We start from the raw sequence: 27,453 nt of genomic DNA, 5'->3' as shown, positions 1-27,453 counted from the left end.
ACAATACCTCCATACTGCTCCTGTGGTGTCATCCAAGTGTCTGTAAACCCCAAGTTCGACTCCAAACGAGGTCATTTACACCATGTTTTTAGCCCGGAAGTGGCTCCGGAGGAGGATAACAACAGACAATGTGTAAATGATGCCACTTTGATGACACCACAGGAGCAGTATGGAGGCATTCTATGTTTTTTTTTCTGTTTTTTTACATTTGAAGAATCGGTCACCATTTACCTCAATTGTATTGGATTTGGCTGCAACGCTGTTTACCCCTGAAACTCCAGAAGGGTTTTGTGGACTCAAACACTTCACCCGTCCCCTCCATCGTCATAGTGGTGAGTAGATTATGAGTGCATTTTCACTTTTGGGTGAACTATCCCTTTAAACTGGGTGTAATTGACACTCTGTCCTCTTGAGGACGCTCTCTCCTCCTCCTGCTCTTGTCCCTGCAGCCTCCTGCTGTCTGTCTCCATCACCAGCTGAAGACCTCCTGAGCTCAACTCACCTGATCGGATGTTTATAATGTGAACATCAGCTGAAGTCAGAGCTGAATCAAAGTCTGATTCTCTTTTTACTGTTGCGATGAGGACTCACTTACAAACAGTTGGAGTGACGTCATCTTTTACAGGCCTGAGGTTATTCAGTTAAGCTGCAGCTGGTTTTTTTAAATGTAGTGAATATAAGGGGAATATATCACTGAGGAGGAATCTGTTTCATAGTCTAATAAATGTGTAAATATTTGTATTTATGTGAACACAAGTATAACTTTATAATCCACCTGCGTGTTTACTTTTAATGGATTAGAGAATGACGTGTTTTTTCAGTCGTTAATTCCTGCGTGTGTGTTTTATTGTCGTGTTTTCGCGATGTAAAATCTGGACTGCAGCAACGCCTCACGACTTCTCTTTTTTTCCCCCACAATGCTTTGCAGTCGGGGGGAGGAGGGGTTGTGTGTGTGTGTGGTGCTGATGCTGCGCGTGCCTCGGAGGCGGCCGCTGCCATAGAAATCCACCGAGCATCCCTCCGCGAGACGACCAGCGCGAGCACTCTCGGTTTTTTCCTTCTTCCTCCTTCACGGTTAAAAACCTGATGATGAGGAGACTCGGGGTGTTTCTGTCCGCTCTTCAGACCCTGTTCACCTGTTTATAACCACAAATATCCCTCACTTTTAATTTTTATCATCCTTCGTAAAGCACACGCTTCGGACCGGATCTCTGATTCCGAGGCTGGACTTCTCCCCGGTGCCTGCCCCGCCGTGCTCGCCGCTCCGTCCCTCCATACTTTATGCACAGCACGCTGCTCCCGTCGTCCCCGAAGAAACACACCTTCGTGCCCGAGCACCATGGTCCGCTCCAGGCGCTTTCACTAAGAGACATGGAGGCGAAGCAGCACCAGATCAAGAGCCTGAAGAGCTACCCGGAGACCGGCGGCCGGAGCCTGGCAGCAGCCGCCGCCGCGGGGGGAGACGGAGCAGGCGGCGCTGGGAACCGAGCCGGCTCGGCTGAGATGGACATGGAGGCGAAGATCCAGAAAGCCATCGACTTCAAGGCGGAGGGTCACCGCTGCTACAAGGAGAAGAAATTCCGGGAGGCGATAGGCAAGTACCACCGGGCGCTGCTGCAGCTGAAGGGGGTGCACGTCGCGGACGGGACGACGGGCTCCGAGGTCAACCTGCTGAGCCAAGCCACCTCCAAGATGACCGAGGAGCAGCGGAGATCCGTGGAGATCACCGAGATCGAGTGCTACGACAGCCTGACAGGTGAGCCGCATACCCGGTGTGTACCCCCCCCCCCCCCCCCAAAAACACCCCCACCTCTGGAGCCCTGGTGCTGCTGACACGGTCGTTCGTTCCGGTTCACCGGGTTCACGGAATAGCCCGTACCTGCAGGTGCCGGAGCTCAGAGGCAGGTGGAACAACCCTGGTGTTAATCTGTGAGAGACGCAGAGATGGATCACAGTGTGTCTTTGAGCTGCAGGTTTCCTGTGGGGGGGGTGTTGCCTCGTCTGACCACATTAGAGCATCATGTGGCCTATTGTGAGGCCATTTGCGTGACATTAGAGAAATGTCACAAATTAAATTAGCACATCTTATCTTTTCCATGCCTCTTCCAGGCTCCCCCACAGCCTCTCAATGGGTTTCCTCCGCACACAGCCGCCTTTTCCAGTCATTTAAGTGAACGCTCTGCCCACCGCTGTGCAAGTTCGAGACAAAGAAAATACACAACAACAAAAATAAATACTCCCAGGGACAAAAGTGTCATGCAATGTGAAATCTATACATTTCCATTATGTCTGGGCCAAGACTGTTGTGTTGTAGCGTCAGCAGCCAAAAAAAGGGTGATGTCAGGTTGTGTCTGATGGCCCCACTCTGCAGATACTCTGTTAGAAAACACTGACTCTACTCTTCTAGCATTGTTGATCTTGTCAGTGCCTGAGTTCAAACCTTTAATAATGAGGGGGCTCCGAAAACAAGCTTATTAAAATAGAGCTGCAATAACCTTTTATTTTAAATTTTTTCAAGTATTCGATCTTTAATTGTGAGTTGATTCTGAATAGAACGGTGGCCCTGAAGTGCAAATCACAACAATGAATCACAAAACATAACAACGACTTACAAAACACAATGTTTTATTTGAACAACTACAGATATTCATTTAAAAAAAATTAAATAAACATTTAACAAAGCTATAAAACCTCACGCTGTATTGTTTGCTTAAAACATTGTGTAAAGGGTTGAATGACTAATCGATTAATCAACTAATAGTTTAGTTTGGACCACCAAAATCTAACATCAGGTGTCTTATTATTGCTTGAAAATCCTTCTGTTTTTCAGTAAACTGTAACGCTGCAGCTAACAAACACAGTATTTATTATTATCAGTAGGTTGGACAATTATTTTTTCAATCGATTTAGTGCTCCGTGTCGATTAAGTGGAACAAATCTTTATTTCCCAAAGCCCAAGTTAACAACAGCCTGTTCTATCTATCAGAAACACAAAGATGTTGTGTTCACTGTCTCAGAAAATGGGGCGAAATAGCAAATAAGCACATTTTCATATTTAAAATAAAAATGCTGTTGGATTTCTTCCAACAGCATTTTACCATTCAAGAATGAACATTTATGTTTATGATATCATGACACAGGGTGAAGGTAGTAAGACCTGCTGTTTATCTTAGATATGCTTCACCACGTTTCTCTTCATTGCTTGTAGCGTACAATGTCAGAGCTGGAGAAAGATAATCAAATTATTTACATACTGTTCATCATAATGGGTACTTGAGCTTAATTTTCACTCAACATCACAGATTAATCAGAGAGAAATTTGTAATTACGTTTGTCATGTTGATGATTTAAACCACAAGGATGTGTATTTACTGTAGTAATAAATACAGACGTTATTGTTGTAGTTATTATAAAACTGAACTACTCAGCTGTAAAATTTTAATCATGGCCTTAGTGTGAGCTCAGATCATGATGTATGTTTGCATCCAGAGGGAGATGATGATGATGATGATGATGATGAAGAAGAATGGCGCACGCAGGCACTACAGTAGTTATATGTCAGACCAGTACCGATGTGAACTGTGAGATTTGTGGGTCACGAGCGTGGCACGGCGGGGGCAGTAGTGATGTTGTGTCTCGGGCTGATGTGCCAGGCGCTGCCCGGTCGGCCTGCCATGATGCATTGAAGGTCGCCTCGTTCTGTGCAGCAGTTTTGGGCCTGTCTGAAGCCTGCAGGGAGGCCACTGTCGCGTGAAGGAAGGATGGGGGAGGGAAGGCGGAAAAAATGGGGGGAAGGGGGACTGAAATAAGGGAGAAAAAGGAAGGGAATTAGGGAAGGAAGAGGAAGGAGGGAGCAGATATGGTATTAAAAAAAAAAGACCAGAGCAGAGAAATAAGTCAGAGTGGTATTAGAGGAAAAACCAGCATGGAGGAGAACAGTGGAGAGCAGCGGAGGGGGAGTAAGGGACCGCTAGCACGCGACAGGGGGCCATATTTACCATGGCAACCATGACTGGGCCATTTCCCTGCTGTTGTATTAATACTGCTCATACCCGCCGCTCGCTGCTGCTTCCAGCAAGAGGGTGTGCACATGCGCACTCACACACGTGTACACACACACAAAGAAACCTCACCTAAACCTGACCTTACAATGACTGGGCTCACACGGACGACAGTGTTACGTGAGCCTTTACTCCTGTTGCTGGCGTCATTCAAAATAACGTCACCAATTTCAATGAAGAGACCGGAGCAAACAATATGTCCGTCTGTCTCTGACCCTGAAGATGTGAATCAGACAGTGAACTGCGCATTTGTTGGGGACCATTTTAGGCTATGGATGATGAATGTACACTTGGTTCTCTGAGTATTTACGGTATAAATGGGAGTTACTCCACAAATACTGGCACGGTAAACAGTCTAAATATTATTTGTACAGGCAGCATTGGAGCTCTATGGCATTAAGGAATTATATATCAGGCTTTGATTACACAGGTAATAGTCGTTAGAGTAAGAGAATACATTTGATTGTTGGTTTGGGTCTTTTCATTATGTCAGTAAGAAATATATGGAAAAGCCTTTTCTAACTTGGAAGACTCAACTTTTTAAATAGTCTTCAGGTTGTTGTTCAGGTCAACATGTTGCGACAAAACTAATTCAAAGATATTTTAGTTCACAGCTTTTGAGCCCAAATTAATAATACAAATAAACTTTACTTAAATCTCAAATATTTGAAAAAATACAGCACAAAGTACAATAAACTAAAAAAACTAAACAAAATTCAATCAGTATCAGATTGATTGTGATCTTACATTGTTTGATGGACAAGAATCTAAACATGTAAATTCCAAAATCCTTTTCACAGCATTGAATTTCTTTTGAGAATTCTAGCAATTAGTTCAACAAAAGCACAAAAATACATCTAACTCACTGTGATAGATAAACTCTTGTGTTTTACCTTTATAATTGAGTATATACACTATATATAACCTGTTATTTAACTAGGTAGTCTTATTAAGATTAAGGTCTCTTCAACAAAACACAGTTGAAAGTATCATAATATTATGTATTTACAGTAAATTATGCTGTGATAATCTCCCATTCCATCTCTCCATATCTTAATTAGTTTTTCTTAATCCACTTCCCTCCCAATAGACATGTTATATCATATTCAAAGGCCGTTAATATTTAAAGGAGTATTAAAGAGACTGTTTAGACATTTAAGATGATCATGTTAATAAATGATCACACGGTGTTCAGTCACTGTCGGGCTGGTGTGTTGTGATCCAGCTGCAGGTCTTTGTTGTGCGGCTCCACCTGGTTACCCAGAGTTTGCAGAGTGCTTATGAGTGAGGAGCTGCCGTTTGATTGGTCGGTTGTCTGTGGCTCTGACGTATGTTGGGAGAGCAACAAGCAGCATCACACACACACACACACACACACACACACACACACACACACACACACACACACACACACACACACACACACACACACACACACACACACACACGTGAGCGTAAGTGTGTGGGAATGGGAGTTGCCTTCAGTGCTGTTCTTTAAGTACCCCTTGCTGATTGTGCATTGTGTGTGCGCACTTGTGTCTTCTTTTCGTCTCGACTGCGTTGTGATGATGAAGATTTTTCTTTTGTTTGCTTTGTAGTGGGCAACATAATACGTACGTTTACAATTACTTTACCTAAATACAACTTTGAGGTATTTGCACTTGAATATTTCCAAACCAAACCTATGATAATATTATGTAATAGTATTATTGCCTTCGGATTTAACTACAGCTGCAACTATTCCAAATTAAATATACATAAATTTCAAGCTAAAATGTGAAACACTCACTAGTTCCAACGTCTGAAACGTGAGAATTTAATGTTTTTCTTTGTCATGCATGATATCAAACTGAATATTTGTTGCATTTTTTCACAGTTGGTGCTGTAACCTTGGGCTGTGAAGAATTATAACTGGTATTGTTCAGTATTTTCTTTATTGACAAAATTGATAAACAATCATTTAGGAAAGTCGTTAGTTGCGGTCCCAGATTAAACTATAGGCATCAACTTCCTCAATAGTAAATCAAACTTACACTTAATAATAATCCATTAGTGTTTTGTACCATTTGTCTTCATTATGTGCGAATTAAGTACATTTTGCTGAGAGTATGTTTATATTAACATTGATTATGCAGGATTTACTCTAGATTCACTTCTCTCATTGGTGTCCTATGTCAGTTACAGCAACTTTTTTAAATGTGGATGAGACTTTTTGATGTAAGCTGAGAAGAAATATGAAAGAAGGATAAGAGCAGAACAGAGAGAAGAAATGAAAGAGAGGATGGAAACAGAGAAAATATAAGTTTTTAATATAAAGTAGGGAAGTTGATGTGAGTAATTGAGAAATAAGTACTGGCACAAACAGTAACATCACCTGATTGTGTCAAACAGAGAGATGATGAATGTCCTATTTTGTGGCCTTGTTATAGAGACACCCCGAGTCTGTGTCCCTGCAAGGCTGTATCTAAATGGGTTATACCACCACCACCACCGACTGTGTCTGTTGCAGCTCACTGTGTTGCAACATGTTGGCCAGAGGCAGACTCCCTGCCTGTCCGCCTCACCCATCCACCCACCATCACCAACACACACACACACACAAAAATAACAGATGATACTGTGGTTTGCTTTGCTCTTTTTCTTGGTATCGATCGTGAGGCAGCACTCTGGACACCAGCAACAGCACTTTCCTAAAACTGCACATTCAGACAGACTCGCACTAAGCAGTTTAGAAGCTGTACAGTGTACAGGGAATAAAAAAGGCAGCGGGATGTTGTGATTCGGCTCATTTTGATCTCTGCCTGAAATCTCACTTTGTTCCTTCTGACTCGCTCAGTGAATGAGTCATAAGTCGTGGCCTTGGGACAGACACAGCAGGAGGGGATGAGTGCCACTGTTCGTTTTGTAACACCATCCACCTTTTTATTCAGCTGCTGCTGCTCCACTCGCCTTGAATATGATGATGATCCAGCCATTTCCACCCACTCATGGCTGTAGAATTTAGTGACATCTATTGGTGAAGTTGCATGTTGCAGCTGAATACCCCTCACCTCACCCTCCCTTTCCAAACACGAAAGAGAACCTGTGGTAGCCTTCAGTTGTCATAAAAACTCAAAAGGTGTTAAGTTTGTCCAGTTTGGGCTACTGTAAAAAAATAAATGGCGGCCTCCGTAGAGAGGACCCACTCCAGATGTAAATATAAAGTATTTAAGTATAAAGGGCCCATTCTAGGGTAAAGAAAACTACGGTTTGTACAATTTAGATGAAACACAGGAGTGAAAACATTAGTTTTGAGCTTCTTCTTGTTTTACTATGTTCGCCAGTTAGTCGCTAACTGTGTCTGTGCTATGAAAGCAGTCAGAGAGCTTTCCATACAAAGACCTGAAAAACATTAAAATGCACATTAGAGCTGATCAGAACTGTAGAGTCAGGCGGGGGTTACCCTAACCCTGAACCCTAACCCTGCCTGTAACCCTAACCCTGTCTTCACTTACCTTGTATCCTGCCAGGAGGTGAAAGGATCCTGCCATTCCACCTAGGAGATACTTGTAAATGGTCTGCATGTATATAGCGCTTGTCTTGATGACCACTCAAAGCACTTTACAGTACAGACATTCACACACACAATCATACTGTGCATCTACGAGCAGCACTTTTTCTAAGAGAACAGCACAGTCAGCAGGGTCAAGACAATCCTAACCCTTACCTAACTCCAACCCAATCAATTTGCAAATGAACCCATTCATTTGGAACCTGTTGCCAATGCAGATAAGAGAAGTAAATACTTATTGTTCTTTTACTGGTCAGCTGAAGACATATTGATAATACTGTGCTTTGTCTCATATGTTGTGTTGTTACTTATTGGTACATGCATTGTACCTGTCTCAATATTAGTCTGTATAAATTGCTTGTATGCGTTGCCTATAACAAGTCATTTTATTTTAATTTTAGGTTTCCATTTTAAAAACTTACCAGGGACAACAGATGAAAAATAGCCTGTTGAGCTAACTCTGGCTCATTTATATGTCATTTTTCTGTTGATTAATGAGCATTGTCTCTGTCAAATAATCAAATAAATGAAAATGAAATTTGTTACCTAACCCCTGGAGTCTCTACTTATCAAATGGTCAAATATAGGTCTGTGCCTGCACCAGCGGCTGTTTCAAACTAACCCTCACCCTGGTAGCATTCATGAAGGATAACAAGATGTAATCGTTTCCTAACCTGTTTAGTGACTTTTATTTTGCCCTGAACGCAGCAACAATATCATTATTATTCGTCTCTGCCCAGAGTTATTGCAAAATCACATCATTTTGAGTTGCCTCATATTGTAAGACCTTATCTGAACGTGTTTATGTCCTGACACGTGTCCTGCATTGAGTCACAGCGACATCTGACTGAGGCCATCAATGAATTTATGAACCGTGACATACAATTACAGGCTCTAAATGGACATTTAATGAGCCTGTGGGTGACATCAACATCTGCTATCGATGGCCCTTCCTTTGTCGTAGAACCATCATAACTGACGCTCCACTTCCTCGAACATTTACCACATCACAACCTTGAAGCCCGGTCGTGCTTCAGATAGAAGCTGCTGAGCCGGCATCAGAAAAACATTGTCGACGTGTAACACCACAGGCGGAGCGATTTCACCAGTCCACACTAACCCAATCCTGGTGAACAGTCACTCACAATAGCACAACAGAAAAACTCCCTTTCATCTCCTGCCAGCTCCTTCACCAGGGGAGGTGGTGGAGCGCATGAGAGGAGATAAAGGAAGAAGGGGAGCGTGGGGAGGAAAGGAGATGGGCAGAAGGATGTAAAATAGAGGGGTTACGACGAGGAGAAGGCAGGGTTTAATAAGCAGTTGGGAAAGGAAGTTGGTTTGTGGGGAAGAAACGCACTGAGCAGTGTCGGAGAAAGAGATGCCATGTGAGGGTGAGACGGAGGATGGGGGGAGGTTTGGTTTTTTCCTCCCCCTCTGTGCATGCACGGCTGCCATTGGTGGCGTGGAAACGTTGTGTGCCAGAGCTGCAGATGGCGTGGCGTTGCTGTTGGGGGTACGACTGGCACTCCCTCTACTGTACCACTCACACTGTACTGTCCCCACAATACCAGCCCTCTGCATTACCTCACAGCCGAGAGAGAGGGAGAGCTCTGGAGGATGGGGGAAGGGGTGAGTCAGTAGAAAAGATGCATAGGCTGAAATGGGGGGAGGGAGTAAAACCAAGGGAGCGAGAAAGACCGGACAGAACTCTTAAATATGAGGGGATTATACGACAGAGGAGGGAGGGTACGGCTGTAAAGGAGAGTGACAAGGAGGGAACGAGAGGAGGGAACTGCTCGTCGCTATGACCTCTAAGTGTTTAAGGGAGGGCTCTCAGAGCTGCATTCGTGGTTTTACTCCAATTGTGGAGGAGACAATGCTTAGGAATCCAATCCAGACCAAACAGTTTTATATCCCAGCCCTGACAGGCCCAGACGACTCCCGTCAAAACAGTAAATAAGATTCAGTCATCAGTCAGGAAGAAAGGGAGGAGAGGCGACAGACAGGGAGCCAGGGAGAGGTGGAGAGGGAGACAGTACAAGAAAAGCAAAAGCCACTTTTTTTTTTACTGTAACACATAATAGCATTTGTGGTAAAGCGCTATATTGTTCCCAAATGTGCTCCGTTACATGTTTCAATCCTTAAAATTAGGCCAGTAGAGCAGAACAATAAGAAAAACACAGAGCTAACACAAGAGTCAACAGAGACAACAACACTGTAAATAAACAACACTAGAGCTTTAAGTTAAATGCTGATGTCAGGTTGCTATAACATCATAATGACAACACTAACATGTTTTAGCAGGTTCAGTATTTGATGTGTTCACTGAATTAGTTTTCTGTGTCAACATGCTAACAAACTACAATTTTTCACCTAAATATAGTTCTGTTTATTTGTACAAGATTACAGATCTGGGCTTATTCATAACAGGAATAGTGATTGTGCTTGTGAGATAAAAAAACAACAAAAGCACCTGCAAAGAGATCTCATTAAAAAATATCAAATTAATGTTTATATAGGAAGAAAACCAGATGTACTAGCACAAAGTGCCAAAGAAAATACAAATTACAAGACTATCAAACACATGTTAATTGGTATCGAGGTCAGATGCTTTAATAACTATCATACTCTATAATTGCTTCATAAGATAGCAGGATAAGCGAGGCAGCAAGATAGAATAACATCTCAGCATAAAGTTTGGGATTGCAGAGTTTTGACAAAGTTGTTCTAAGCCTTTGAGGATGTAAAGAGTTTCTGAAGTGAAAAAAATCTATTAAACTGCTAAGATACCAAACCAGGTTAATATACGTTGATATGCTGACTGCAAAATAATGAATAACTGAAAGTGGCCATCAAGGCTTTTTTTAGTCTGCAGTTGAAAGTCGAGAGAATACTGAGACAGATGCCCTTTCCTGAGAGAGAGAGAGAGAGAGAGAGAGAGAGAGCGAGCGAGAGCGAGCGAAAGTCTGATGGAGAAATGCAGAGTATTCGTCCTCTATAAGCCAGATCAGTAATGAGAATTTGCTGAAGCTATTTGGGCATATCTAACACCCCCGCGCTCCAGCGGACAGAGCCCACTAAACCAATTGGCTATTTATATTTATCCGTACAGCTCCGTGCTGATAAGAAGCCATGTTGGTCACTGCCCTGAGCTTCCCTCACTCGGCCTGACACGGAATGTCTCATTACATGTCCTGCCGGGGGTTGAAGGTGAAAACTCGTCCTTGTCCTTGACGAAAAGGTTAAGATGAGGGTGAACCTCAGCCGAGAAGATTTATTAGATTTGATCTTAGCTGGTGCTGTTTCACATTTTGAAAAGAAACTAAGTTATTTGAAATGTACAGTGATAATTGAAATGCTGAATTCTATTTTAACAATGGATTCAATTAATATTTGTAGATTAAAAAAAAGAGTCACTTGTTGTGATGAACCCACGGAAAATGATCTGTGCAGTTCCCCTCTACTTTATGGCACCCTATAGAAAATGTGTTTCCATCTGCTACTATCATCTGGATATTAGAGTCAGGTGATGGGAAAATGACATTTATGTTATGTAAGGTATTAATTCAACAGATGTTCCAACATACTTAGACAAAGAAATGGTGTCTTTGCCTGCCTTAATTATTCGTCTCTTCATTTAGAAGTCATGTTCATATGTTAAGATTTAATCGACAAATCTGTTTCAGTTGCACTTTGTTGAATTTCATTTTTTATCTCCACAGCTCTTCCAAAATTTAAATGTCAAATGCGTGGATAGCAACACACTTTATGTTTTGGTTCTACAGCCCACAGACTTATCGTTCACACCTACCACTGTGCTGTAGGGAGAATATTGATGCATTTAGCAGAATACATTTTTTAGACTTGGAAATGTATCAAGTAAGCAGGAACACAACTTTTAAAAACTTGTGCTTCTCCGTATAAGCTAAAAACTCTGTGATGATTTGTGTGAGCACAGTTTGTTTGCACAAGCAAGTTATTCAAAGCGGTTGAGAGGAGGTAAAATGGATGGTTTCTTTTCATTATTAGTTCTTGTACAGGACAATATTGATATGTATTTATTGCTTAGTTGTTTGGAATAAGCTCTGGTCCATGTTCTCTGCTGCTGGATGCTCTCCATACTGTGTGTTGTTCAGCCTTCAGACATGGCTGTGGCAGTTTCAGAGATGATGAAATCTCATTCTTTAGCCATTCATTTGCTTCAGGTTAGTGGGAAGCTCTTCAAGCTCGCAGATTAAGCCTGACTCCATGAAATTCTCAGCCAAACCATTTGGCAGCACTTACTGTAGACCCGTCCAAACACCCCCATCTTTCTTATTGCTGCTATAATGCACAAAGCATGTTCATCAAATCAACTGTACATACAGTAGATTATCCACAGACAGAAGTGGATCAATATGAGCAAACACAGCCTTAATTGTACTTGACAATATTTGACCTTAGTGTGTGTGTGTGGTCAGGTTTTAGAAGCGATGTGTCTGACAGCAGCAGAGGACAGTAGCCAATGATCTGCTGAGCTAAAGGCACAAGTCTGCCTAGTGTCCACAGCTGACATCCCCAATCACATAATGGCCTAGCTAAGGGCCACAACAAAATTATATCCCTGTCAAGGAGTTCAAGTGCAGATATAACCTCGATAGAAGTCTCTCTTAAGATTTATTAAACCTCACTTATCTACTATTTGAATGTCTGTTTTTACTCAGGAGAATTAGGTAATAGTACTGGTTCCTCATTTGTCCCTGAGGCACCTAAGGCTATAACATAAATACACCAGTAGTAATAATATAATCATAACTTTGTGAACTGCTCTTCATTTCCTTTTGAGTCCTAAAGAAAACCCCATAAGGTCCAACTACAGCATTACTGTATATTACTGAAGAGAGGAAATTGCTCAGCCCAAGTTCTTGAAACTGTGAAGTGCAAGGGAGAGCAATAAATGATTTCATCTCCGGCAAAGTCGTTGAGAAGATAGCTTCCTCACTTGTATAAATATTTAAGTAGATGAGCATTAATCCTGAATCAGCGACTATTTTAGGAGAGCAGAGCAGTGGAGGAGGGTATAAGATGGGCACAGTCAGGACCTTTGTGATGCACGAGTCTGGGTTTGAGGACAAGGGTGTGCGGTAAAAGGTGGAAACACTCAGCATGCTGTATGACTGAGGACCGTACAGTAAATAATAAACTATAAGAGGAGTTGGTTTTGGTGCTTCATCACTCACACTGCCAGTACAGGCAGGGGCAATACCAGGGATTGAACCATCAACCTTCTAGTAGACCCTGCTCTACCTCCTGAGAGACATCTGGACACGGGGTAATCCCAGAGATTGTAAATAGATTGTAAATATACAGTTTCCAGGCATGAGCAGCGGAGCCAGTTATATGAGGAACTCAACAAGTCGGGGGGGGTTTACAGGGATGACAAGACAAAAGCTGTGAGGTTAATTAAGCAACACATAAGGAGGAATAGAATCACTAGTTTCATTTAGAGAAATATGCTAATTCACTTTCTGCCTGAGAGGATAGGTAATACTTTAATTTAAGTGAAGCTACAGTCAGCAGCCAACAAGCTAACGGGGCTATCATTAGTCTCGCTCTGTCTGATGGAAATAAAAAATGGCTCCCAGCAATTCTAAAGTTTATCATTAACAAACATCCCCTGTGAAAAAAGAAAATGCAATATTTTATTCTTATACTTTCTTTGGGTTTTGTGTCAATTGAAACAACAACATGTCGTCTGTTAATTATTTAGCATGAGATGTGTGAGGGGGATTTTAGAAATAGAAAGTTAGCTAGCTAGCAGTTTGTGTTTTTAATCCTTGTGCTAATGGTGCATTCATGTATTTTTAGCTCAATCCCATATAGCAAAATAGTTTTGATCCATATTTAGCCCACAACCCACATCCGGGTACACATACCACAAGGAATGATGGCACTTGAGCGGTCCACTCCTGTTTGCCAGATCTGGGCCACAAGTAAGCCATAGCAATACCGCATATCAACCAAAGGTGGCCCAAATTCGATTTGTGCTATTTGGGCCATATAGTCACCATTTACTACATGGGCCACTTTAGGTTCACATAAAGATTACACCTTACCAAAAACCTTACCAACCTCTAATAAGAAGGTCAGAAGTGCTGCATCATTGCCTGAAGTGGCCCACATCCGTATGCTATCTGGGAATAACAGGAAACCCTTCTGTTAATCCTACTTGGAAGTGTTTATTATTCCAAAATCATTATTCGATGTAAGCTATATAGTAAATCATTTGATTAGCCTGAATTAGCAACATTTGCTGTGCAACATACATTGAAATGCTCCTTTAAAAAAAGTTAAATCTTAGTTGAATTTGTAAAATCTCAAGAAATTGAGTCGGATTTTCAGTGGGGTCATAAGCCAAGCTTACCAAAATCTTGGCAAGAAAATGAAAAAGCACAGTACCCCAAAATGTTGAATCATAGCTTGAATGTAAGCTAAGCAATGGAGGTAAATCAATCACCTTTCCTCCAAAATCCACACAAATGTACAAATCTCACATCTCCGATCTGTCTTCATTCCCACTCATTGACTCATTTATAAAGCTGGTCCCGGTGCTTTGCTTTTCCCTCTGTCCCCAGAGGAGATGCACATAGTCAAACATGAGCAATGAAAGTGAGTAATTATTACTAACACCATATGGAGCAGCATTAGTCGTCTGCTGCTGTGACACAATGAAACAGCTCATCTGCACAATTTATCTGAGGTGAAACAAAATGAGCTTCTTATCACCACTGTGTCCTAATAAATCACAGTCGTCATTGTTAGTATTTCCTGTAAGGAAGAAGAGCATATTTTCCTACATCACAAATTGGTGATGTAAGATAACAAACTCATCGTCTCCTGCCTCCTGAAACAGATAAAACATGATCAAATCTTTATGACTAACTTTATTGATGCCAGAAGAGGAAATTTAAACCTAAATGCGGTCTCATCATTGAAGCCTCTGTGAAATTAAGACAAGACAAACGGTGCCAGGGTGAGAAGGTAAAAGTTGATTTGCAGTTGGAACAAAGGGGCCGAGAACGTGGCTGAAAATGCAGGTGGTGGCTGGTGAAGGTGGCGTGAATGCTGTGTCATGTCAGCCCCTGTGATTACAGCAAACTGCAAAAGCAAAGTACAAGGCATTCGCAAAAATCGCTCTGGGTGGCGCTATTCTTAGTGGGACCGGAGAGGCCTGCGAGCCGCGACGTCATCATGTTTGGATCAGATTTTGCTCCGAGATGTATGAGTGAGGCGATTTCACCACGGCTCATTTTGTGTCTGAATATAAGTCTGTTGCAGGAGAATGACATTTGTAAAGTAGAGACAGTAGATCTGGGAAAAGGTGAGAGGAGGGCAATGGCCTGTGCTCCGAAGATGGGACAAAGTCTGGGAAGAAATGGAGGACGAGTGTCAAAGATGGAGGCTGTTGAAGGGACGTGTGAGGACTGTGCGTCTCTGCGTGTGTGAGTGAGAGCGATGGGTATCTCCATCTGCCATTATCCTCCCGCAGAACTAATTACAAGGTGATGGACAGCAGACTAATCACCAGCGACACGAGTGGCTTTAAATTAGCCGGATCGTGGCGTCTCACCTGGTGTGAAGACAGGGGATGGTCATTGGTCCACAGGGGAGATAATGACGTCGGGAAAGAAATGGACTACAGCATGAAAAAAAAGATGTGGCATGAAAGAATAGGGAAAGAGTATTTTCACACTTCCTCTGCTCGCTCCGTCTGCTGCTTCCCCTTCGTTTTCGCTTCTCTTGTTGTCGTCACCTCACAAATTCAGTTTTCCTCGGTTGTTTCTGGATTTTTATTTTGTCAGTGTTGTCTCTGTCCTCACTCGCCCCCTGTCTCTCTTTCCTCCCTGCCTTTCATTCCTCACAGTCGCTCTGTCTGCTAAATGAAAGCGAGTCTCTATGCAGGCTCTGTTCTTTCAGACACGATGCTTCAGGCAAGCCAGTGGGGGTCCTGAGCATGTGTTAACCACTCCCACTCCCCGCACCTCTGATTCCACATTCAAGTCGAATGAGAGGCACACACACACATGAACACACACTTGTCCACATTCACACACGCTCACACTTGAAGGCTGCCTTTGCACCTGTTGGGCTTTCTTAGAAATTCATATTCATTCTCAGATACAGATTTTTCCGCTTTCCTGGTATTTGTCTACATCTGCCCCTTCTTGAAATGTGCCAGTGTTTCCATGGAAAAAGAAATGAGAAAGAAACGCTTGACATTGACACTAAATGGGTGCGCACACAAAGCCAATGTCGCAGCATCAAAAAGGCCTCGGCGTATTCTTCTGTGCCCGTCCTCTAATGAAGGCACCCGATCAGACACATCTATCACCACTTTGTTTCCTTTGTGCAGTTTCACATCTCATCAGTCCTGCTCTCTCATCGCACATGTTCATGGACAAGCTGTGGGAATACTGCATCTTTAATCAAAACAAAAATCAGTTTCAAAGTGGGATTACATTTCATAGAGAGATTCAGGGTTGGATCAGAAGCCCAGCAACTGGCAGGGTTTCAGGAAATTGATCATGGACACACAAAATGGATGTGACGGACTGTGTCCAAAAGTCATTTAAATAGGGTAAAAACATCCATTATAATTAACCAGTCTAAGTTTCTTCTAAATCAGCAGATCCTCACATTATGGAGCCAATTCATGTTTAGCATTTTTTCTTGAAGAATGACTGAAAATATTAATCAATTTCCAAGATTAATGTTCTGAGGATTAGCCGATTAACTTTAACCCTTTGCGCACAGTCAACAACAGCACTGATATTGGACTATTCTGCAAAACCAAAACCTAGGATTGCATTTAATGAGAAATGCTAATATATTAGTTCTGTCTTCATACGTGGAAACTAATGTTTGGTAACGTTTAGAAAATGATTGTAGTTAAAACAAATAACCTTTGATGAGATCACAGATGATTTACAGTTAAATAAAAACCAGAACATTAATGACTGATCTGTCCCCATCACAATCTGCTATACTACAATGCCCATCCACCACATTCTCAGTTGTACAGTCTGTCTCTTTACACATAAGACACATTATTACTTCCTGTGCTGACACTGAACGTTGACACTGGGTGGAGCTCTACAGTTGCAGAATCGACCAATAACAACATGATTCCTGCTGATACAAGGCTGGTGTAGTCAAAGTTATTTGTTATAGAAATCTAAGAGCCCTTCAATGTTTGAGTCCTCGGCTGTTTCATATTCCAACATCCAGTTATGTTCACATTTTCTTTTACAGAATAACGTGTTATTTTACACTGTACTATTTGTAATTAAAGATTTTTTCTTATGTGAACAGTTGCAGTCAAGATTTGAAAGAGAAAATAGGGTAAACTAAAGTTTTTCATAATATTTACGACGACCATGAGCTTATAACAGCCTCATAAGTCATAAATAACACAAACAAAAACACTTAGTGAACTTTGTATTTCCCTTGTTTCCCAATGTATATGGTTTATATGACAATGTGAGAAATCTACTGATCGATGAAGTAAAACTATCCTGTAATTTAAAAGACAAAAAGCAAAGATTTGAGGAAAGTCTAAAAACGGAATAACTTTTCCCGCAGAGATCTCTTTTCTCTGCTTTACGCATGTTAATCTTTTCCCAAACCACTTCACTCTTTTAAGACACAAACAGAAACCCTGACTCGTCCCTCAGTGAATAGGACCCCACGGCTCCAGCGTTGTTTTTACTGTGCCTCTGTCTGTCTGTAGCCTGGCCTGCTCTGATGATCCTGCCATTATCACACCCTTAATGCATCTCACCACACTCTACATTCCCTCTGGCGTGCCATCCATCTGCCTAATGGTCCGGTAGGGTGCGGCCGGCCAGTCATCGCTCGTGCACGCTGCTTTTGTGTGTGTGTTTTGTGTATCTTTTAAACATCGTCCACCTCAAATAAAGTTTCAAGTCGTCCATTAGCGATTCTGTGTTTGTCTGTGGTGCATCTGTGCCTGGTTGAATCGTCGAACCCTGTTTACCCCCCGCTTGTGTGTTTGCCGTCCCCTGTGTAACTGTGTTGTGCCTCTGTCTGTGTCATTGGTGACTGTGTATGCTGTGTATCATGTGTATCGCATGTGTGAGTCTCAGTGAACTGCACCAGCCATTAGCCCATTATGGACTGTAACTGAATCCTCTGAAAGCTCGGCTCACGTCCACTGCTGGAGGGCGATAATGGGTGTGTGTGTGTGTGTGTGTGTGTGTGTGTGTGTGTGTGCGCGTGCATGTGCGTGTGCGTGCGTGTTTGTGCGTGTGGAGGGATGAGAGAAGCTGTGTTGTTGCTGCCTGGATGTAAAAACAAATAGAGGAGTGGAGTCTGTGGAGAGGTGTGTAGGAGAGGTAGAGGGCATCCGAGGTGATTCCCAGCGTTCGGGGCTAAGCAGACTTACAATCACTGAAAACGGGAAATTACTTCGACCTTCCTGCTCTGTGCTGAGTCACCAGCTTCACAGAAAACAGTCACAGGCTTATTTTTGTTCTTACTATTACTATTATTCTAGATATTAATAGTTGATACAGTTTATCTTACTTTTATATAGAATCCCCTAATCACATTGTACATCTCAGATTTAACCCAAAATATACAAGTTCATTCAAAATCAAAAAAAGAGGGAGCTTTAAAAATGTAATTTAGCAATAATTTTTGTCTAATTTATTTACTGAGTCATGGGTGACATAACCATCAACATAATCCACATTTTCCTCACCAAATTAACCAAGAAGTTCATTTGGGCAACAGATTATATAGTCGTCAAACTTATTTAGGAGGATAAACGGCAAAATATAAAGGACTTACTCAAATAGTCCATTCATAAACATTCACAATTTCAAGAGCCCCACTGCATTTATAATCGCATGCAAAGTTCATGTCTTGAGGCAGTGACTCCACACACACACACACACACACACACACACACACACACACACACACACACACACGAAGTACACCCAACACACACTTTTGCTACTTCGACCACTAAATACCAATATACACTGATTGTTATTGAATTGGTTCGTCCCCCGATGTCCATGATGAATTATTTAGCGCTTTGCACTTGTGTAGTTGACAGGCAAGGTCTGGGTCTGAGAGAGAGAGAGAGGGAGCTCCATTAGTCCTGCTCATCTGATGAAATTCTTGATCCTTAACCACTTCTCACTGCATTCGCTTTTGTCGAAGCTGTCCATCTTCCTCAGCCTCACACACACACACACACCCCTACTAACTATTTCTGACACACTCCTCCTCCTCATCGCCTTTTAGTCTCACATATCTCTCCTCTCCTTCACCCCTCATCCTCCCATACACACTAATTCTGCTCCTCTCTCTCTCTCCCCTCGCTATCTCTCGATCCTGACTCACTCTGCCTCCAAGCAAACGGTCCCTGACTCATGTTGTTCACAACGCTGTCTGAGTGTCAAGGGCAGACTCGGAGGAGAGAGAGAGAGAGAGCGGAAGGACTGTGGGAAGGAGGGAGTGGGATCAGAGAGAAAAAGGTTGGGGTGGGATTGGGTCGGCGTGCTGGAGGAGATACGACAGCAGAAGGGAAATTGTTTTTTGATTTCTCATTAGATAGATTAAGAAACTGGCAGGGAGTAAAGGAGTGACGAGGGGGGGGGGGGGGGAGAAATGAGGTGAACAAAACCTTGAGTGGCTGTGATTGTCAGAGGATCAGTGTTTGAGTGATCAGATATCTGAGACATTAGCAGACTTTTAAAAGGTGTGTGTGTGTGTGTGTGTGTGTGTGTGTGTGTGTGTGTGTGTGTGTGTGTGTGTGTGTGTGTGTGTGTGTGTGTGTGTGTGTGTGTGTGTGTGTGTGTGTGTGTGTGTGTGTGTGTGTGTGTGTGTGTGTGTGCTACCCTTCTTTTCCTCCATTGTCCTCGGCTGCCCTCAGTTCTTACCACACATCTGCTAAGTCAGGAGAGTTATTCACTCCGTCACTCTTGAGCTCATTTTCTCCCCATTCTCATATTTTACCAGCAGAGTTCAACAGCAGTGCAGAGACATTACTGCTGGCACAAAAGTTTTTTTCTTTGTCTTCTCTGTGGAACATTAGTGATGGCTATTTATAGTCTGCTCACTGCCATCCTGAGGAAGTACTGTGGAGGATAAATTTCACGGAGGCTCTATTAAAAGACACAGAGTGTGAAGTCAGCAAAAATATCCCCGTCTCTGTTTTTTCACTCACGGGATCTAGTTGTCGTTTAAACTTCGCTTGAAGTTGCACAAGTGCATCATTATCTATCCTGCTTATCCTCTTTTAGTCTCCAATTAACCGAACCCCACTCTGCATGTCTTTGGACTGTGGGAGGAAGCTGTAAAATCGAAATAAACCATCATGAACAACATTTTATAAAGTTTCCTCCTACACACTACTGACTTGTTCCCTCTCCTCCTCTCCTGCAGCGTGTCTGTTGCAGTCCGAGCTGGTAAACTACGAGAGAGTGAAGGAGTACTGTCTGAAGGTGCTGAGCCACCAGAGAGACCACTTCAAGGCCATGTACCGAGCCGGCATCGCCTTCTATCACCTGGGTGACTACGAATGTGCCCTACGTTACCTGCGTGACGCCAAGAACCGCGAACCATCAGGTGAGGATATTTAAATACAGGCACATAAAAGAGAAAAAAAATCTGTATGCCTGTTTGTGCACATTGAATATACAAACTATTTAGATTTCAAACTATCCATGGAGGTGGTAACCATGTTTGTTATTTACACAAGAATGAAAACAATAAATCACACCCTAGTGTCTTACAGCTATAGTGACCTTCTTGCAAGCTCTGTTTTTAATATCAGGAAAAGTTTCCCTGAATGTGGTGATAATTTCATATAAACATTAAGTATTTTGTCTTAACCTTTGCTTTTTCACCTAAAATGTCTGTTTTGTTTTTTCTTTGGATACATTTTGTTATGTTTCATAGGTGGTTCAAGATTTAAAACTCTTTATTTGGTATTTTCTGAAATGTTAATGGAGAAAATGAGTGATGAACGACACTTTTACTTCTGTAAACCTTTGTCACATTTCAGCTCTGTCATAACCATAGACTGTATATATATATAAAGATGGATGACGCGTCTCTTTGTCTTTGCGTCATCCACTAACACGGAGGAGGTGGAGTATATGACCTCTACAGCAGCCAGCCACCAGGGGGTGATCAGGAAATTTTGGCTTCTCTTTTAGGGAGGCGTGATGTTGTCCATCTTTGTATATTTATATACAGTCTATGGTCATAACTTTGTGCCTTTATTTTTTTTCTAACATGAAAGAAGGTTTAATTTAGCTGCATTAGTAAATGACATGAATTCAAATATAAATCTTTTACTTTCTGCCTCACATCCATCGCAGACACCAACGTGCTCCGGTACATCCAGCTGACGGAGATGAAGATGAGCAAGAGCGGACAGCGGGATCGAGAGATGGGCAAAGAGACCCAGGGCTGACCCTCGACCTTTTCACCCTCCTGACCCGCCCACCCCTGACCCTACGAACAGTCCCGGATGGCCCCTCCCTCTCTCCGCCTCCTCCATCGACTACTGACAGCAGCACAGCCCACAGACGGAAGGGACCGACCCAATCACCTGCCAGCGATGAACTGAAGCGGGAGACATATCAAGAGCTGTCTGCGGCACATCCCCTTCATCCCTCTCTTCCCTCCTCTTCTCCCTTTTTCTCCCTCAGGTGCTGTGGTTCATCTTCCCTTAGACGCAGACAGTCAAGCAAACGTAAAAAAGAAAACAACAACAACAAAAAAATACAAGAAAAATGCTGTATTATACTCATATGAAACATCATCGCGGCGGACTGAAAAGGGAGCTTCAACACATACAAATAATGGACATTTGCGTGATTTAGTAAAAGTTTTAAAAACATGAAAAGCATTTTGTCTCTGCTCTCTTGCTCTTTTTCTCTTGGCCTTCTCTCTCTCTCTCTCTCTCTCTCTCTCTCTCTCTCTCTCTCTCTCTCTCCTTCTTATCTGGAACTCTTGAGGAGAAAATCAGGGCTGGGAAACTCGACCACACCGGGAGGAGGGCAGGAGTGTGTGTGGAGGAAGTTCGGCCATGAGCGTGGGGATAGTGAGGTGGGGGGGGGGGGGGGGGGGTGTGACACATATCAAGACCATAGCCCAGTTTGATTGTACATCCTATACCCCAACAGGGCACCCGAGGGCCCTTATATCCAGACTGTGGGACAGACTAGAAATCTTTCATCGAGTAGAGAAGAAGCCTTCCTCTGTGCTTAATCTATCGCTCTTCTGTCTCACTTGTCTCTCCTAGATGCCATGTATCTCTCTTTCTGGACTGTTGTTTCTATTCAAGGGCTAATTCAAGTGTTTGTAATCCGTCACTAGGGTTTTTTTTTTTTTATTTGCTTTCGGTGTTCATCATACTCAGTAGTACCTAATTGATATGGTGTGCTATTGTGGAAAACTGGTGTGTCTTGAATCTGTTGTCCGAAGCCCCTCCTGGGTCGCGTGTTGTTGTTGATGTTGTTGACACTCCCTCCCTCCCTCCTCCCCCCCTGTTCTCCCGTCAATGATGTCACAATGGAAAATAGCCAATGGGATCGGTGTTCCATCAACCTGCCATTGGCTTAGATGGAGATCCACTCTTTAAGCGGTTCACGGCGAGAAAACACTTTCTTCTTAACCGAGGTCCGACCTTTTATCGCTAATGCTGAAGCTTCCCAGACATCGACAATACGCCGAGGAGACTCTGGGCGGCGTTAGTGCAGGGAAACAATCACACGCTTCTGTCCCGACAGTCCGAACAACCACCACGGAGCACTCAGCTTATAGTGCACTTCAACAAGAGTGAGCCATTTGAGATTCTTCCAGAGATTCTCTTTCAGTTTTCCGTATGTCGATAAATAAAATACCAATGTATGGAAACAGACGGACAGACACTGTAACACACAACATAAGCATTAGACACTATACCGATAATATGGTTTGTGGATGTCCATGACTAGCTAAATATTTGCCAGCGATTCTCTTGTAAATTTGTGAAGCTGAAACATTGCTAATACAGACATTGCTATTCTATTAGCTTTACCACAGGCTTAAACCCGCCCGCCCTGTTCTGCAGGAGGTGGGACTGATGATTTCTGAAAGCATGACCTGAATTCCCCTCGTCTCCGATTCCATGAAACCCAATTTCCTCTTTCCCGTGTGCAAGCCCACCTCCTGCATGTAACGTTTGGCTCCAGGGAGTTACTTCAGATGTTAGGGAGGGGATTACATGTGCTCTATTGCTTTCTGACATGGCATGCTGCCACTCAACGATGTGCTCATACCTCTATTTTATCCATTCTGCCATCGACAGACCGATCAAAGCAGTACAATAAGGTATCGCATATATCTGAAAAAAAGAAGGTTGAATTAAAGTCACTGCGAGATATTAAAGGTTATTCCTCTGCTGAAGAATTTCAAACAGAGCTGGAGGAGGAAATTTAGAGAGAGTTGCAGTAAAAGATTTCCCCTCCTTACTTTTTTGCCAGTGACCTGCTGGGAGGGAAACAGAGACCAAAGTGTGTCAATGGGACCCTGGAGAGACGGCACCATGTGTCGAAGAGACCTGCATGATACAGAGTCGCTCCAGTGGAGGGAGAAGTAGGCCACTGTCAGCCGCAGCGGAGCGGCTGCAGCTTCACTGTGGCCGTGGAGATACATAGAAAAGTTTAGAGCTTATTTATCATCATACACTATATGGCTAAAAGTATGTCAACATTAAGCCCTTTATTTATATAGAGCTATTCTATCGACCACTCAAAGGACTTTTCAGTACCAGCCACACTTACACACTGCCGGCAATTTGGGGTTCACTGTCTTTCAGCATGTGGACTTGAGGAGCCAGGGATCGAACCACCGACCTTCTGGTTAGTGGACGAGCTCCTCTATCTCCTGAGCAACAGCCGGCACAAAGTGATAGCTGAACATCTCATTACCCAAACTTCAATTCAGCCACTAGATCATTTGTACGTTGGGTCCTGGATCCCAGTCGGTATTCCAGTTCATCCCAAAGGTTTTGGATGTGGTTGAGGTCAGGGCAGGTGGTTCCACACTCAACTTCGACTAAACTATCTATGTACGAAAGCACTCCATTGTCTAAAACAGTGGTTCACAAACTTTTGGATTCCTTCTTTAGTTACTGTTCCCACATTTATTGAGCTGTTACTGAAATCACGCCCTGGTTCCTCCCATTGTAATAGAATCTCGAGAATCTCTCTATATTGAGCAGTAAATTGTTATTGTGAATCATTGCTATTTTTCTTCCATTTTACAATAGTTAAATAGTTTATGAATATCACATTCTAATTTCAGATACAATTAAAATGATGAGAGGAAATGTAGTTCAGTATAAAGTATATTACAGTGATTTCAGACACAGCCGTGGATATTTTCCCAGCGGACAATTCGACTTGTCACTGCAGGAAAACAAAAGGTGTGACTCATAACAGCACAGACTTTGCAAACGGGGGCGTCCACATAGTTTTAGCCATAAAGTGTATCAACATAGTAAAATGTAACTTTTAATAATATAATAAATATATAAATTATATTTCATGCTCTTAATGGCTGTGAAGGAACATGATATTTTCTTAAAGGACAAGTACAACATTTGGGAAATAAAATGATTTGTTTTCTTGCAGAGAGTTAGAATAAAAGGATTGATACCACTGTGATGTCTGTGGAGAGGATTGGCTTTGCACAGCATGAAGACTGTAAACAAGTTGAACGATTCCTTTGAGTTATCTTGCTGTTTTTGCTAAAATATATATTTGTTTGACATTTCCCATTACGATTAATAACATAAGCACCAATTAAATAACGGACTCAAGTGGAATAACAGATTTTTATCACCCGGCTGTGGGTTGGATGAGGACTGAAACCCCAGATGCAGGAGCCGTCCTCTCTCCCGACGTGCCTCTGTTCTCTGTGTCTCTCTCTGGGCCTGCATGGTTTTCCCGGAGGAGATAAATCAACAAACAACAGGGAGGAGCGGCACCTGCAGGCTCCGTCTCCATGGCTGCCTGAGCTCAGTCTACTCACCCGCTGGCCCCTCGGGGTTAGGTCTCCTCCCATGGTGCTCTCTTCATGGCACCAGTCCGCCATCTTGTTTCTGTCTCGCTGTGCAAAGTCATTCTGGCTCAACGTGCGCCACGAGCGTCCAGAGATAACTATAGCTGAGCAGGTTCATCTCAGGCTGTTTGATTCATTTGATTCTGTTTGATTAATGGCAGAGGCGACTCAGCGGAAGGCTGTTATCATAGGAGTAATCTGACAATGCGCTGTCTGTGCACATAGAAATAGAGACGCCTGATGTCTGCGTCAGTGTAGCTTTGAAAAATAAACAAAAAGCACAACAAAAAAGAAAAGGAAAAAAGTAGAACTACTGGCTGTGTTATTTTCTGCTTCTTTTTACGTTGATGTCATTTGAGGTGAATGTTTGTCAAATGTCAAAGTAGTTTTTTCTGTGAATATATGATACAATTGTACAAAAAAAAATACAACAAAAAAGGAAAGTTTTATGGTTGTGAAAAGCTTTACTTTTTTGACTTACTTTATTGGCAGAAAAGAAATTCAAGAGGTAGAAAAGAGAATTTTACCACGGCTCCTCCCACAGAGCTGCTTCGTGACTGTGTCTGTATTTGTTGGTATTTCTGTTGACGTCCCTTTTTGTCGAAGGGATCCAAAATCAGCTCAGAGTACGTGCAATGCCCTTTGAACCTTCCCAACCCCGACCTTTACCCATCTGAATGACCTTTGACCCCCCCCCCCCCACTAGCGTCTGTTTCTGCACAGTAAAAGACGCAGTAAAACACAGGAGTGAACGAGAACTCTGAGGAACTGGTACCAGAGCGCAGAGCTGCTCCTCACAGCTGCCAACCTCCATCCTGTTTGTTTCTGTGTTGATGGAGACAAAATATATATATAAAAAAATAAATAAAACCTGAAGCTGGGGACGTCATGGCTATGACCGCGCTTTTATCTCGCCTCGCTCCCTATGAGGCCTTTCTCTTTTTTTTCCATTCAACATCCAAACATCCACCAGGCGTAATGGCACTGGTTTTACTGAACTGCTAGCCCGGGAATGCACTATTGATTGGTAAATAAAGATTATGAATAAAGTTTCAAACAAACCAGAGTGTTGTTGATGTTGTTGTTGTGTGGTCACAATTGTCACTTTCACTTAACAGGAGAGAATCCTGTTAAGTGGAATTGTGGGTAATGTAGGCGCCAGGTTTTGTTTAGGAAGTCGTACGTGAGGAATTAAAATAAAAGATGTTATCTCCAGTTTTACTTAACCAATTTTAATATATGTTTAAACCCTCCACAGTGAATCTGGGAAACTTTACTTTTAAGTAAAAGTGAAGCTCCAAACATTAATCTTTCCTCCTCCATTTCCATTTCCACATACTCTTTTGTTATAAATGTATAGTCAACAAACCCTCACTGAGATAAGCATTAATAACTGACTTGACAAAGCTGCTAGAGTTTACTATGTTACTATGTACTACTATGTTTAACTAGTAAACGGACTGATATCGAAAACTTTCAGGATCTGATTGATCGTAACGGCATTTAAAATATTTCACCCTTGAATACTTTATTCATCAACTGTGTCACTTAGCTCAGATTCATTATGATATATTTACTGCACAGATCATTTAGAAACCACGAAACAATGAAATGATCTGACGGAGATTCAGTCAAGGAGTAAAGGAAATCAGTCTGTAGATCTGAGGACGCACCAACTGGCAGGCAATCTGGAGAGCTGTTCACTTCAAAAGTACACATAATACACAAACACACACACACAACACACACACAGAGAGTCTGTTTCCTTTCCTATTTGTCCTCCTTCCCTTTCTTCTTTCACCTCTCCTTATTCCTGTCGCTCCCTGAATCTTGAAGTCAACATTTTGAGATTCAGAAGGAGTCAGCACTGTCTCACATACATTTCCATATCATCAAACCGAAAAGGAAAAAGAGGAACGATCTGACTGATAGAAGAAAGGAAATGTGGTGGATAAACTGTTACAGAGAAAGGCGATTAGCATGTGAGAGAGTCCTCTCAGCTAAAATGGACAAAAGCACAGAACAGAAATACTCCTGCGTGTGTGTGTGAGAATCCTGGCTGTTGGCTCTTTAACACCTCTCTCTCTTCCTCACTTTCATTTTGAGGCCCGTCATCCCATGTTTTTCCCCCCCCCCCACCGTTTTCTTTGCCGTTGCTTTTAATAGCATCGCCATGGAAGTGAGGAGAGGTTGCTAGGTAACTGGCTGGCGTCTTGACGGGTGTTTGATTGGCAGTCCAACTGACACGCACAGCAGTGGACTGTGCATTTGTGGGTATTTGTATTATCTGCACACACACAGCCAGTGTCAAGTGGAAACGTCTCTTCGTGAATCACAATTAGTTTTTTGTGGGAATTTAAAGGATTTCTTTCCTGATCGATGCCTGAAATTTAACCGCACTCTGGCTGCGTTGGAGGCATGAGTGCACCTTCATCTGCGGTTTATGGCAGCTGCAGAGTCAGAGAGTGGCTATAGGAATGCATCACATGGAGAAAAACAGCAGACCTGGAAATGATATGACATCATAGGGCACAGTGGTGACACCTAGAGGATTTCATCTGTTGCTGCAGCTGCCTTTGTCCCAGCTGATACCAGGTATGTAAGCAATCAACGATGTTAAACTGTGGGCTGCAGTCACTCTGGTACGTGGAGTATTTTAATGGCACTTTACACTGGTGGAAGGAATACTGATCTGTGGACGGATTATGA

General features: G+C 42.6%; 1 protein-coding gene across 1 annotated transcript; it reads left to right on the top strand.

The window, feature by feature from the left end:
* Positions 1-660: 660 nt before the first annotated feature.
* ttc9b (tetratricopeptide repeat domain 9B) lies at positions 661-25,801 on the top strand. The gene is made up of 3 exons (XM_034603937.1): positions 661-1,756; positions 20,071-20,253; positions 21,012-25,801. The coding sequence occupies exons 1-3, from the start codon at positions 1,282-1,284 to the stop codon at positions 21,104-21,106; spliced, it is 753 nt and encodes a 250-aa protein (XP_034459828.1). The 5' UTR covers positions 661-1,281; the 3' UTR covers positions 21,107-25,801.
* Positions 25,802-27,453: the final 1,652 nt, after the last annotated feature.

The sequence above is a fragment of the Hippoglossus hippoglossus genome, chromosome 13, assembly GCF_009819705.1.
Source record: "Hippoglossus hippoglossus isolate fHipHip1 chromosome 13, fHipHip1.pri, whole genome shotgun sequence".
Classification (NCBI taxonomy): Eukaryota; Metazoa; Chordata; class Actinopteri; order Pleuronectiformes; family Pleuronectidae; genus Hippoglossus; species Hippoglossus hippoglossus.
This window is presented reverse-complemented; position numbering and strand designations above follow the sequence as displayed.

Coding starts and splice junctions, on each gene's coding strand:
- ttc9b (XM_034603937.1), top strand. CDS start 1,282: ATGCACAGCACGCTGCTCCCGTCGTCCCCGAAGAAACACACCTTCGTG. Junction 1,757..20,070: donor GTGCTACGACAGCCTGACAG/GTGAGCCGCATA, acceptor CCTCTCCTGCAG/CGTGTCTGTTGCAGTCCGAG. Junction 20,254..21,011: donor CAAGAACCGCGAACCATCAG/GTGAGGATATTT, acceptor CATCCATCGCAG/ACACCAACGTGCTCCGGTAC.